The sequence below is a fragment of the Acartia tonsa genome, chromosome 4 (assembly GCF_053477335.1).
Source record: "Acartia tonsa isolate MP-2025a chromosome 4, ASM5347733v1, whole genome shotgun sequence".
Taxonomy (NCBI): Eukaryota; Metazoa; Arthropoda; class Copepoda; order Calanoida; family Acartiidae; genus Acartia; species Acartia tonsa.
In genome coordinates this window covers 27,657,650-27,673,166 of record NC_137263.1, presented here as the reverse complement: position 1 = coordinate 27,673,166, position 15,517 = coordinate 27,657,650, and the positions used below count along the sequence as shown (strand labels likewise).

Below are 15,517 nucleotides of genomic sequence, written 5' to 3'. Positions count from 1 at the left end.
TACAGATGGGCTGAGGTCAGATTTAGTTGGCCCTAGTCGAGAATCCAGATTAAACCACCGGCGCATTTGGAATCTGCCTTGTTGTACATATGCGCGGCTAGCTCGTTGTACACGTTTATTTTCGTCCAAAGATTTTTTTGTGCTAAAAGGTTATTACCTAAGCTTTTTATAGTGGGGTCAAACGTCCTGTTTGTTTAAGTAGTTTTGACGCTATGGCCGTTTAAAAAACGCCCGGATTTATGTGCCGCACCCTGTATAATAGTTCAGTTCAGTTTTTCGTGGATACTTACTGAAAAATTTATATTAATTTTATGATTTTTTAAATATTCATGGAAAATTGTATGCAACTCAATATCTTGCTAACTTAAAGGGTAAAGACAATTACCTCAAATGATGTAGGTGGACGGAGGCTAACCTTCACATAAGCCGAAATTTGTTATGGCGTCCAAGCTTTCTCGGAGGAAACACCCTTAGGGAGAATATCAGCTGGTTCACATCCTGGTTACATTACCAACACAATTACATTTCACATAATTTTTGGTATTAAATGTTTTTCTCTTATTTGTTATTGCCATAATCGGAATCTATTTTCCCTCCTCCTGTAAAAGTTCCTCATGTATATATATATGTAAATACAATATATGTTGCTATATCGTATTTAACCCTTATTATATTGAATATCTTAAGAACAAATAAACAGATTATCCACAGATTAACATTATTAATATACATTTAGAAGTTTACCGTGCCAAATTTTTTAGTCCACTGATTATTTATGATAATGTAAGAAAAGTACAACAAATAGAAAATAATATTTGCCTAAGATAATACGGTGTTTTAAAAAGCGAAGCTTTTCTATAGTTAGGGTCGGTCCGTCCGTCCGTCTTTAACGGATGGCTTCTTTCGTTAATTTAGGCATGTTAGAATTGCCCTATTGATTTCAAACTTTGCAAGGTGATTCCTGTAGTAGTTAGGAATGATTTTAAAAACGTAGCAACTCTATACTCGTTACCAGAAAGTCCGTACCTCCATTTAAAACATGTTGATTTTTTCCTTTTTTTAATAACAAATTTTAATACTACAAATATCTGATTGATCTGATTTTTGGAATACTGATTCTTATGACAACAAAGTACAATAGCATAAGCCAGGCATCTCTATAATCAAGTCTTGAAAATGTAAACATGTCCTTAAATTTTATGTTGTCATTCTTGTTTTATGAAAACTTCTTATATTTTTAATAAAAAATTTTATCTGGAGCTGTACGTATTACAAAAATTCAAATTACTTTGATATGATATAATGATATAATACGATGTGAGAAATAACCATCATATTTAACAAGAAATAACACACTCCATTGTCAATTGTCATGACAAATAACCAGAAAATTCACACCAAATCTTACTTACTTAACAATCTTTATCTTAACAATATTGGTATAACAATAAATTTAACAATAAGCACTACAGCTCGAGACATAGCCATTGTGGAGAATTTCGATCTACATAGGAGATTAAAAAGAACAAACCACATCTCAAGTACATGAAATCTTTAAGATAGATCCCATAATGTTTAGAGTTTTTAATAGGGCATGTAAAGACACCTTAACCTAATACAATCCTAGCCAATTTGGCTTAAAAAAGACCTTCCAAACATCGAAAACTAGACAGAGCTATAATGTCTCAATGTTTGAATTGAATTTGTCTTTTTGATGCTAAATTGGCTAGGATTGAGTTCGAAATCTGGTTAAGGTGTCTATTGAAAGGTCTTTACATGTCCCATGAAAAACTCTAAACATTATGGGATCTACAAGATTGCAAGTACTCAAGACGGTTTGTTCCTTAAAAACAAGGGCTAGGTTTTGAGTTGTAAAGCTCTGAAGATGTGAGAAGGAAGAGAATCAGGAATTGGATTATTGTTTATTAGTTTTATTAGACATTTTTGTACTTTGTATTATAGATAATTATCCTATTTATTGGATTTTGGACCATAGATTCCTAGGACGATTAAGAATAATGATATAAGAAAATCATATCTGCAATAAGTCTTAAAATGTAAGTAAGACTATAATAAGCATCTTGTACTTTAATTTTGGGAGAGATTTATACGAAATTATTGTACAAGCTTCCAAATAATACTGAATATTTTTTGCGTTGTTACTCTACATTTGTTGGTGTTCTTTTATCTGACTTTCCAATTTATATTAACTTTTATGAACGTTATTATCCTATTTTATACAAAAATTTGATTTTTGTAATGATAATAAATTTTAGGCAATATAACCACCAACTAAAGTAAAAAAACAAGGATGACAACATCCATAAGTAGCAGAGCACAAAATCATGGACGAAAATATGGACAAGGAGATTTAAAGAACATCGGATAAAATCAAGAATACATTTATTGGAAAAAAATCACGACATCACTCTCACGGTTTTTTTTAGTTTTAATATTTTATCTTGTATGATGACTAACAGACTAACAGTTAATGCTTAAAAGCAATCCCACCGCCATGGATGATTCATAGTTAATTATGCTTTATAATGATGGAAATCTTTAAATGGTGAATTTTAGAGTAGCTTCGCTGCTAAGAAAAAGATTGTAGGAACGATCGTAAAATGTATTGAAATGCAGGTGTAAGCTATAAAAAAAGGTATTTGAATCCAGGGATAAAAAAGATTTGGCATTTTAAAGGAAAAGTAATAATAATACTAATAATCTAGCTTCTGAAACTGAAGTTTTTAATGTTACATAGTTTTACTTTTTACTATTTTCCTAAAAGTTAATTTTCGGTACAAAGGGCCTTTTCAATCAGATTTTAAATATTTCAAGCAGGACTCAGCAGCTGCAACCACAGCCACCATCAGTCGCGCGGTTTAGAGAAGACTAAAAACAGCATTGCGTATTTCTCAGCCACAAATAAAGTGTTAGACGTAGTCGCAGCCGCGCGGCTGAAAGTAATAATAGGTCTATTTCAACCAAAAAATTACAAAATCAGTCACCCTCATCCTCAAAACAATTTGAGTCGGCCATCAAATTTTATTTCAGCCGCAGCTAGCCATAGTCGCAATCCAGCCCTCGTTTTCAACTGCAGCTGCGCGACTGAAGACGCAGTCTCCGACCCATGATTTTAAGCTTTGCTAATGCTTTGTTGGAAAATTGTACCTTAGCTTTCTACTACATATCCCTTAAATCTTAGATCAACTACAACAAACCCAGTACATACAACCCATTTTAAAAGCGAAGCTTTTCTATAATTAGGGTCGGTCGTAACGTTTAGCTATTTTCGTTAATTTAGACATGTTAGAAATATTCTATCGATTTGATACTTTTCGTGATGATTCCTTTTGCAGTTGGGTACGATTTACGAAGCACAGCAACTTTATAATCGTTATCGGAAAGTCCGCACGTCCAGTGAAAACATGGTAATTTCTAACTTTTTTACCAACAACTTTTTGTATGATTTAATTATCTTATTTATCTGATTTGTGGATTAATGGTTACTAGGACAACAATGTACAATATTATAATCAGAACATCTCTAATTAAAGTGTATCCTTTTATGGTATCCTGTATTTACGCAATTTTGCAACAAATTTATAAAGTCTATCTATAATACAAAGTAGAATGATGTCTGTCCGTCCGTCCGTCTGTCCGTCCGTCTGAAGCTTAAGATCTCGGTAGCCACTGAACCGATTTGATTCTACTCTTCAGGGTATATACCTACTGGTCCTGTGGTGGTTTTAGGCTATTTTCTTGGGGGGTGGGACACCCCCAACCCCCCCAAAAACAAAAAAAATCCCCCACCCATTTTTTTTTATTGCAGAAGATTTCCTTAGTCCTTTTACGAATTTCACCTTAATTTTTTTTGATCACCTCTTGGGGCAAAGCCCATAGAGGCTAGGGGCGAAGCCGCTAGTAATACTATAAATAACTATAAAATATTTTAAAACCATAAAATACTCTCTCGAGTAATAGCGAAGCTTTTCTATATTTAAGGTATGTCCGTAAGTCCATAATGACCTTATCGTTGATTTTGGTCTGTCAGAAATGTCCTATCGATTTCAAACCTTGAATGATGGTTCTTGTAGCGATTAGAAAGCGCAATATTATTTTTGGATACTGATTCCTAGGACAAAAAGATACAATATTATAAGCGAAGCATTTATATAATCATGTCCTAAAAATGCAAGTACTTAAATAGAATCCTGTATTGAAGCAATTGTGAATGTACAACAATTTTGTTTTGGCTTTATTCAGTTCTGATGTTAAAGTTCGTTTGTCCTACCGTCTGATTTTTAAGCTTCTCTTTTATGGATGATGTTATCATTGTTCTTAATTTATTACTTTTCATTAACCTTTTCATGTTGTACTCACTAAATATGTTGGATTGTTACAACTTTAGGTGTGTAAAAAAATTACATGTAAAAAGCTTTTCTACAATTAGGTTAAATCAGTACGTCCTCTGTAACTACGTCAGTCCGTCTGAAAGTCCGTAACGGCTAGGTCTCATTTCTAATCGGTAATAAGGCATGTTAGAATTGTCCTATCGATTTCAAACTTGGTTGATGATTCTTGTAATGTACATTAAATCGTTACCGGAAAGTCTGATTCATCTTATTTTTGGACTAATGATATCTAGGACAATATGATGCAATTTTATAAGCTAGGCATTTCATATTTCAATAAACAAGTCCTGAAAATGTAACTGTCCAAACAGCAGACTTCATTAAAGAAATTTTTTAACAGATTTATCTAAAATTTTGTTTAACTAATACAAGTGTTAATATTTGTTTGTATAAATGTATTTTTCAGAGCTTCTATTTTATATATGTTGTCATCCTTGTTTTGGATAACATTATATGTAATGCAATTAAGTTTAGGATATTTAAGGAGCACAGCTCTTGTATAGGATACAAACACTTCACAAACTAAGGATCCCTCACACTCTCTTTTCCAATGGTTAATGCTTGTTTAATTCACTTTTTAATACTCATAACTTTAAAATTTTTCTATAAATTAACAAGAGTAAAAAGTGCAAACACTCAATGATGCAATGAATGTAAATAAAGAAAAGGAATATAAACAAACATTCTATAATCTAACCTAATTTGGTGCACGCAGAAAAATCTGTGAAAGAAAGGGTGGTTTTTTAATATAAGAGTTGAAATGAGGGGGAAAGCGACAGGATTTGGTTATCCTCTCCTATAATATAAAGTGATAAGATTTGTTTGTCTGAAGCGAAAGATCTCTAAAATTACTCATCCGATTAGGTTTTACTTTTTATAAATGCCATGGGGTGATTTTAGGCTAATATTCTTAACTCTCCCAGAGAGGTAAAGAACCGATCAAGTAGTAAAAAATATAGTTTTTAATATTTATTTACTTTCACCATTGTAAAGGTGTATTTTTTTCTTAATTTAAATTCAAAATACAAAATATTGTTTGATAAACAAATTCGAAGCATTTACTTAACAGCTAATACTTAACACTTAAACAAAACCAAAAGATTGCGTGATTTTCTAATCATTTGACTTTACATTACATTTAAAATATTTATTAAATGTTTGTAATGATATACAAGAAGGTTTAACAGTAAGATGTTTTGGATTAGATCAACAAGATAATTTTACAAATTATAAATATAAGAATGTAACATTATTAGGACTGTATATTATTGTGTTGTTAGAAAATATGAGAAATTGGCTATGAGATCATTTTTTATGCCTGCTTTATCAAGATTAAAATTATTTTTAAAAGGCTGAAAAGATATGTGACTACCCTCTAAAGAAAGTAATGTATGCTTTCATTTTCCCCTCTTTTGTTAATGATGGCATCTTGGCCGATATGATTTTTGTTTAATTTACCATTCCATTTTTGCCTCTCTTGGTAATGATATCACTAAGCTTGATACTGTTTTGTATTTATACCATTTAACTTTTAAGAGAGACGGAACTGGAATGTTGGTTTACTTTAAATTAAATTAAATTACTTTAACTATGTGATTCTTTTGAAATGGATGAAAACTCATGGGGTTTATTGATGTTGGTAGTATGGAGGCTGCTTGTATTATATGGATTTAAGTTGTATATTAGCATTTTTTACCCTCCCTAAGTTGGTTTAATTTTATTTAACAGTGTGACAGTGCGTAGCAAATACAAACAAGAGTAAATAACTGTTTATCTGTACTATAATTTACTGTATTATATTTTAAGAAGAAAAATAATGAAAAAAATATAAAAAGCTAATTTTTTACATTCACTTTTATTATTTTGAAACTCGTAGTTTTGATTTAAGAAAGAATTGAGCAATTTTTTTGCTTCTGTAGAAAAGTAAATTTCAGTATCCAAAGTTTTTTGGCAATGCTTTTTTCGATTTTTGAGCAAGTACCTATGTTTTAAAGTAGCTATTCTTATTTTAAAATATTCTTAACCTATTTCTCTATTTCTTGCAGAAAATATAATCTATGTGAAAGTTGTCTATGTATGCCTTCACTGGCAAAGGTCATCTATAATTAGCTGTTTTCTTTCAGCGTCTGCAGCTACCCCAAAATTTTTTATAAGCCACGCCTCTGGCTTGACAAATATTTTTAAAAGCGAAGCTTTTCTATAATTAGGCATGTTAGAATTGTCCTATCGATTTCAAACTTTGCATGATGATTCCTGTAGTAGTTAGGTACGATTTAGAAAGCGTAGCAACTCTATTATCCAGAATGTCCGTACGTTCATTTTAAACATGTTGATTTTTCTATTTTTTTAACAGCAAATTTTTATATGATCTAATTATCCGTTTGATCTGATTTTTGGTATATTGATTCCTGGGACAACAAAGAACAATATTTTAAGCGAAGCATCTCTATAATCAAATCCTAAAAATGTAAGTATGTCCATAAACTCAATAAACATTATCCTGTATCAAGAAGTTTTTCAACAAATTTACTTACAATTTTGCTTCGACTCTTATACTTTTATATTCTGATAATTCAGTTTAGACACTATACAAGTGTTAATGTCCGTTTGTCCTACCGTTTCAGTGCTTCGCTTTTATGGATGTTGTCATCCTTGTTTCTCTATGTATTTCTCGTTATTGGTGGCAATCAGGGGTTTGTACAATTTATAGATGTTTTTCTTTCCAAAATTGGTAAGTGGTAAATAAGGTCTAACAGCTTTAACAACTTTGTTCAACTTATTTATTAAAGCTAGATCAGGGATTGTTTGAGTTAAGATGGCTTTCAATTTTGCAAATTTGATGAGTCTCAAGTATATAAAGTTTTTAAAAATATTTTCCTTCTTATTGAAAGGAAATATTTTTAAAAATGTGTGAATTAAAATTGGGGAATGAAAAAATATTTTTTTTATATATATTTTCTAATGTCATAGAAATATGCAGTTGTTTTTTCAAAATTTTCTCAACCATTACAAGGATGGCTTTGAACAAACTTAAATGTTTTAATAAGATTTAATAAGAATAAAGTTTTTTACCAGGAAGGAGATGGACAAATTTTAATATGCAAAGAAAAAGCTAATTGTGGTATCTTGGTGTACAGGCAATTCATGAAATGGGATAGGACTCTTGTTTGATCTCAGCATTTTGAGATTACTGTTAACTAAATATAGCTCTATTCTGTATTTAGCATTTTGAGACCACCATTATAGCTCTATTCTGTGTTTAGGAATTTTATGCCATCAGATTTCCTAATCGCAATAAGAATTTTGCACCAAACTCGGGACCAGGTGTGATGTGAAACAGTTAACAGTGCATTGCATAGAGTCAGGCGATTTTGAATGTTGTAGCGAGCTTGCATTGAAATTGTGCAAGCTTTTCTTTCAAGCTAAATATATAATTCGTTAGAAATTTGTTGTCTAACAAATTCTAGGCCAAAACTTAAAAATATGCCCAAATATGCAATCCAAACAAGGCCGATTTTTCAATTATGACTTATCATACGTCCAATTATAGACAGCTGTGCCAGGAATGAAATGAATGACAAAGGCAGGTGATTGTCAAGTTTTATTAAACTCATAAGAACAGATAACAATCCTGTAAAAAAATACATAATTAGTACATTTTTAAAGTATCATAAATAAGATATCAAATACTTATTCATACTTGGCTCAAAAAATAGATTGTAATTGTATCCGCTTTGGCATTGTTTAATTTTAAGGCTAAAATGAAAATCTTTGGTAAATCAAAACTCTGAGGCCTATCAAAATCCAAAAGTTATCCAGACTTAAAAAAAAAACTTGATATATGAAAAACTTTGGGGTTTATGAAATCTAAAAAATATGTGCTTAAAAAATTATTTTATTTTGTTTTTATCATTTTTTCCACTAAAAAATATTTATTATACACTAAAAAAATATCTCTTAGTTTCACCACACTTGAACACTCAATTCCTATTTTCGGGTGGGTTAAAAATGATAAAATTAACTCACGTACCTGCAACCATTCATAAAGCACTCAAACCAATACACAAGCTGTATACACACAAAAAGACATCGTTTTGTCTTGAAAAAGATAATCACATATCCTTCCCTCTCCACATTTTTAACAAAAAAAAAGGCATGGTGCGCGAAGCCCCAAAAATGCCGCACACAACCTTCAATCTCCGGCGCATTCAAAGACGAGAAAAATGTTGTCTTCACAACTCACACTACTGAAATTCAAAACACATTGATTCATACACTCAAAATGTCACAAATGATTTTCAACTTTTTCTGAAAACAACCCAATTTCCAATACACCAAGTGTTTTATTAGAAACGAAGCTACTCTATAATTCACTTTGTTTGTCTGTCCGTCCTCTTCAGTGGGTCCGTATCGCTATGGGGGAAATATGATATTATTGGCTGCTATTTATGGATAGGAGAATGAAACTTTTTGTCAACATTCCTATCATTATGGAGCAAGATTAACTATAAAACATCCATAGTGCACTGTATTTTTTGTAGGTTATTGGCTATTTTTATGTTTAATATTTTCCTCCATATCTTTGGAGTTTTTTGGTCAGATTTTAAAAGTTTTTGTAGATAAGGGTATCAAAATTAAATTTCCAGAAGTGCTTTTTTGTATCTGTAGATGAAAGGACAAGAAACTTTTTGGTTCATCTCTTCATACCTATCGTCTTTTTTGGTTCGATTGTAAAAAATTTTATGAATATGAATATCAATAATTTTCCTGTTGTTTTGAGCATTCAGTATGCAATTTACTTTAAACGTCAGTCCTCATACAAAATATAAATATTAGAAGCTGTAAGAATACGCAAGAGATTACGTGATTATTTTCTCCAAAGATCTTGTTTTATCTAATACTAGCGGCTTCGCACCTAGCCTCTAGGGGCTTTGCCCCAAGAGGTAAAAAAAATAAGGTGAAATTCGTAAAAGGACCAGGGAAATCTTCAGCAAAAAAAAGGACTAAGGAAATCTTCTGCAAAAAAAGGACCAAGGAAATCTTCTGCAAAAAAGGACCAAGGAAATCTCCTGCAAAAAAAAATGAGGGGGGATTTTTTTGTTTTTGGGGGGGTTAGGGGTGTCCCACCCCCCAAGAAAATATCCTAAAACCACCACAGGACCAGTAGGTATATACCCTGAAGAGTAGAATCCGATCGGTTCAGTGGTTACCGAGATCTTAAGCTTCAGACGGACGGACGGACGGACAGACATCAAGCTACTTTGTAGATTTGACCAAATGAAGAAAAACTTTCTTGGAAAGTGCCATGAACTAGAATTTTGGTTTTGTTAAAGTTAAATAAAAGAATCATCTGATTTTGTAAGTTAGCACTTGAGTTTTAAGAAAGCTGTTGAAGCTTTTATTAAAAGGTTGTCATTTGCATAGCTTTTAGGTATAAGATAAACATTACAATTTTTTTTAAATGTATCTCAAACTTTTGCTTGATTACTATTAAACAACTTAGAAATGGTCTTTATAAAAAAAATGAGACGTTGTGAATTGTCTTTCTTTCCTTTATTATTAAAACATAATAGTATTGTAAAAGATCAATTTTTTTCTATTTATATTTTTGTGTTCAGAGGTAAATTCTTAAGAAAATTTGCCTCACTAAAATCAGTTTGCCCCACTAATATCAGTGAGGCTCGCTAGAAATTTAGAGGGGATAATTTTGCCTCACTAAAATTTTAGTGAGGAAAACTGATTTTATTGAGGGAAAAGTTTTTTTAATGTTTTTCTCTATGGCTATGTAAGTACATTCGTTTACGGTCATTTTTACTCACCCTTTATACTCGGTATTCATAAATACATAATATCGCTTTATTTTGCTGCATAAATTGGTAAAATTACATCTAAAGCTTTATACACTTAGTTATGCAAGGACACTAGAAAGCTCTTGTTTATATATCCTATTTAGATTCAACAGGCATAAACAAATCGGCTATCGAACAACAAAATATTTTAAACCGTAAAATAGAAAAGGACCAAAAAAGGATTTTGTTTATTTTAGGATTTTATAAGACATGAATTAGTTAGAACTGGCATTAGAATTTTATACGCTTAATTTTGAGACCATAATTAGGTTTCAATTATCTATTTGCCATTAATATAATTATAGAGCGTAGTGTAGGTGTATTTTAAACGCAAGTAAATTTGTGTGTGTGTTTGTGTTTGTGTGTTTAATGTTTGTTAGTGCTTATGTGTCAGATATTATGCACTATCCGCTCCATGGGTCAGTTTATACCTAAAACAGCTTGCTGCTGGAGGCTATTGCAAGCTCACATTACATAATATACACCCCTCACCTTAAGTGTTGCAATACAAACTCTTTTCTTTATTAGAAAGCATGCTTACATAGCTGATACATTACTGTATGCTATTACATGCCCTACAATAGTTATATAAGCTAGATGTTGTCAAGAAAATTCAAAAATGGAATAATAATAGTATAGTGACAAAATGATGAAATTAGATTGTGAAGAAGCCTCAAATATTAGAGAAGCTAATGTTGTAGCTGATCCAGAGACACCGATTCAAAATTCAAGGTCACATTTTTTTTTGTAGTGTAGCTACTTTATAATTCAAAATGTAAGTCAGTCTGTCTTGTATACAAGCTACTATATAATTCGAAATGTTCGACCGTCTATGTCCGCCGTCCGTCTGAAATGTTACTGAGAAATATATTTCCTCGGTTTCTATTCAAGATAGATGGCTGAAATTTCTTCCCATTAATAAGGAGCATATTTAGGTATAAAACAAACATGACGGCTGGACATCTTTAAGGAACCTTTTAGCTGCTATTATTTTTTACGACGGATTTTCACGCGGCTTTGGGTGTGTATAGACTGATTTTCAAAATTGTGTGGGTTGTGATTTCAATAATATATCCCTACCCCACAGAAAATACTTTAAAGCTATCACAGGTGTACCTATATTCTCTGAAGGGTAGAGCCCAATCGGTTCAGAAGTTAAAGCCATTAAACAAAATTATTTTTATTATACATTTATAGCTTGGTATCATACCTATATTTAAAAAAACAGATTTTAGTTTTGTGTTGACAAAGAATCATAATTTTTAGTGTAAACAAGTATGACAACATTCATGAGTTGCGAGGCTCTTGAATGGAAAAAGAAATTAAGTAAAACAAAAAAAAGAAAATAGACTGACATATTAAATAATGAGTAGAAGTGCAATGGTCAGCAAATTTTTTACTCCAAAACATCTTTCTATCCTTAAAATCAAAGGAGAAGAGGCCTTTTATCCATAAAAGATTTAATCACGTCTTGAGAAATACAGACAGATTAAAAGACAGAGTGAGTTATAGTGTGGATACTCATCTTATAAGTGTTTTACAACAATTTTGACATCTTAAGTTTCATGAAAAATATTTTTTACTATTTGAAATTCTTGAAATCATCATTATATTTTTTTAAGTTAAAATGAAACACATTACAACTGTTTAAAGTCACCAAATATAATTAGTAGTAGCGAAGCTACTCTTTAATTTACTTTGTCTGTCCGTCCGTCTGTCAATCTGTCAGTCCGTCCGTAACGCTATGGGGGAAAAATGATTTTCCCGGCCCCTATTCAAGGTAGACATCTGAAATTTTTAGTGAAGATTCATGTGACATATGCCCATCTAATCTATACGTTCTTTTGTTCATCTGTCTGTTATTTGGGGTGCTAGATTGAATCCTAGATTTTCAAGTTTTTGTGGTTATCTCCATTCCTTTTTAGGATAATTAAATATATATACAAATATGTAAAGCTGTACTCATAAGTAAATGAAATTTAATAATTTTCTACCTTCAACTACCATGCAGCACAGGGATGTTCTGCATTTCCAAGCAATTGTACATAACAATATTATTATATTTTGCCAACTTTATTTGATATTGTAATCTTTTTAAAGTTTAACATTAACCAACCTATTGTAATTTAAAAAGTTTTAAGAATAGGTAAACAACTGTCCTTTTAATTTTTAGTAATGATGCTATTCTATAATTCACTATAATCTGTTAGTACGTAACGCTATGGGGTAAATTACAACATTACGGAGCCGTTTGATTTTTGCGCGGCTCCGGTTCCGGCTACGGGTCGAGCTCCGGCTCCGGCTTCGGATTTGGCTCCGGCTCCGACCTAAAATCAAGATAAACTCGACATATTTTTTTTTCTCCACGTCTATTTTTGATTTTTTTAAAGTTCAATTTTCGATAAAAATTGACTTGAAAAACTTAAAAAGGGGTATTTGCACATCACAAAACAAAGTTACCAAATTATGATCTATAAAAATTTCTTTATTTATTTAGTTCGGAGCCTGAGCCATTTTTTAACGAAAATTACGGCTCCAGCAAAATATGGCGGCTCCAAGGCTCCCGGCTCCAGCTCCGCAACACTGGTAAATTAGATTTACTCTGCCGTTATTTGAGCCAGACCTTTGATTTGACAACATGCCCGGCAATATGGAGCATATTTAAGTATGCATAATCCATAGCTGTTCGTATGTTTAAAGTAGCTTTTTAGCCGCTTTTAACAGTTTTACTGATTTTCACATATCTTTAGTGTTTAAGGTCTGATTTTCGAAATTTTTGTAGGTAATAGTATAAAAAAAAATTTCTGTCGTCCTTTAGTGTTCAAAGGACGACAGAAGGACAGCTAGCTTTTTTATTTTTCATTTCCTGGAATGCTTTATAGATAGACTGCTCATTTTTTAGGATACCTTGATCCGAAAAGCATCCAGTATACATTACATTGTATTTCAGTCAAAGATTTACAAAAGACATATATTTTTTAAGGTTTCGTGATTTTTATAATTCCTAATATCTTTGATTCGTGTGTACTTATTTCACATAATATTTTTCTTCTCACTAAACATTTGATTGATAATTTACTTTGTGATAATCAATGATTTTTTTGTGCTTCGCTACTTATGGATGTTGTCATCCTTGTACTGTATGTATTGCATATTTTAATTAAAGTTTATATTTTAGTGTGGAAGCGCTTGAATTTGAAAGTGGAAAAATTAAAGAATGTTTGGAATCTGGATCCCTCTCCTCATTCAAATCTTTACCAGGTGTATACCAATCTAGAAGAATAAATGAAAATGAAAATGAGAAATTATTGGAAGCAAACATTGACACTGATAGAAATCGTCGACATCGTGATACTTCGCTAGAGAGGCACTGGGAGGAGCAGGTTATGGCACGCGAAGCGGAACAATTTTCTCCTCACTCTACACGGAGGTTCACTCCTGGGAAGCTTGGGAAAGTGAAAAGCTGGGAGATGAGAATTAAAAGTGAAGAAGAAGGATTACCTCCAACCCGGACAGCACAAATTCAAAAAAGAAAAAGGAAAGATATCGCCAATAATGAACTAGAAAATATCAGGTTATTTTTAAAAATTATTTAGAACACGCCTGGCTACAATTGAATCAAGACAAAAGTAAGTGCTTTTCTTGTCATGATTATGCAGCATCTCCTAGGGGGTGAAAATTGAACTTGAAATTTTCAAATCTAATTTTCTCAAAAAGATCCCGCTGAAATATTTTGGTTTTACCTGGAATCATTATGGTTTTATGTCTAATTTCACCATACATAGGTCCCAGAGCACGGCACTTACTTTTATCTTGATTCAATTGTAGCCTGGCGTGAGAAGTAATTATTACGTACTTGTTTAAATATAAATTAGAATAACATTGATAACATGATATCATATACTTATAAAGGCGAAGAAATTAACAAATCATTGAAGAGGTACTTACTTATTGCTACAACCATATAGCACGTTCCATCAAAACTGGTTTTAATTAAATAATTTTAATTTTATTATTCATAAGAAAATGTCTATGGCTCAGCATCGCTTCTTATCCAGCGGATACTGTCAGTCTTTGGTTTTCCACATATGTACATAAAAAAGACTATCATATTTTTCCATATAACAAGGCATTTTTGTCTGTGAATACTTTTATTGCATATTTGTGTGCTATTACCGTATGTAGTCCTATTTTTATGTTAATATATGCGCATTATATTCTAGGTCGGAAACAACAGATAATAGCTCTTGTCAAGGATTTCTGACACACTCAATAGATAAATCAGATTCACAGAATTACAAAGATAAACATAAAATTAAGAGTAATCAACAAAATACAGACAAACTATTTCACAATCTACAAGAAAATATAATACTTAAAAATGAAAATGAATGTCAAATGGATAAGACTAACATTCAAAATTCAAAATTTGAAGGTCCATTTTCCTATGAATATAACTATGCTAGATCTGATGGGAAACATAAAGTAGACACCTCTGCCCATACAAATGTCACTGAATTTCATGATAATGAGGGTAAAGATAAGAAGATTATGAAATGTAAAAATTTATACGATATTGCATCTGAACTAGAAGAGAAAAAATGTGAAGACAGGTACATACAAATTATTTATTTTTGATCATTTCTAAATGCGTAAATTCAACTTTCTTTGACAAGGATAAAAAAATCCCATAGTATCATCGCGTTATGTACATATAAATATTCATACAACAAATAGTTCAAATCAAAGAGAGGAGTTGTTATCTAAAAATGCGTATTGTTTTGTTTGCATATTATAAATTGCTAAATTTAATGTCTGTTTATGAAAATATGTTCAGATTTACTGAGATTCCATGCAATGAGGTTAGCTGCAAGAAAGAGTCTTCTGTAAATGTTTCTTTATGTGAGATCAACGAAAGAATTAGCTCTGATCCAAATTCTGACATAGTACCAGAAAGTATTTCATGTTTGGTAAAGGAAAATGAAAATAAGTATGAAACAAACCAATCAAGAAATTCTCTGGAGGTGAAAGAAAATTTGTTGAATGCAGCCAGACAAGTAACTGAACATATGTCAAGTGCTCTCTCTCCCATTACTTCTAGTCAAAGGTTATACTAAAGCATAATTCTCCTTCTCTGTTCTATAGAAGTAAGTTGCGTGTCCTTGGATAACTAGAATATTAATTTAACGATTGGTACTCAACTTTCAGTTAAGCTTGTGAAGAGGTTTAGGCTATTTAACGGATGCGTTTGGTTGA

The 15,517-nt window shown here is 31.6% G+C and overlaps 1 protein-coding gene across 2 annotated transcripts in view; it reads left to right on the top strand.

The window, feature by feature from the left end:
- Positions 1-10,623: 10,623 nt before the first annotated feature.
- Positions 10,624-15,517, top strand: part of LOC145318063 (uncharacterized) — a 57,521-nt gene continuing 52,627 nt past the window's right edge. Inside the window, exons 1-4 of one of the 2 annotated variants that reach the window (XM_080159395.1) lie at positions 10,624-10,993; positions 13,440-13,835; positions 14,485-14,874; positions 15,099-15,368. In XM_080159395.1, coding sequence (XP_080015521.1) covers positions 10,908-10,993; positions 13,440-13,835; positions 14,485-14,874; positions 15,099-15,368 — 1,142 coding nt within the window. In that variant the 5' untranslated portion in view covers positions 10,624-10,907. The remainder of the gene's footprint in view (positions 10,994-13,439; positions 13,836-14,484; positions 14,875-15,098; positions 15,369-15,517) is intronic. The other variant, XM_080159394.1, reaches the window with a different exon arrangement.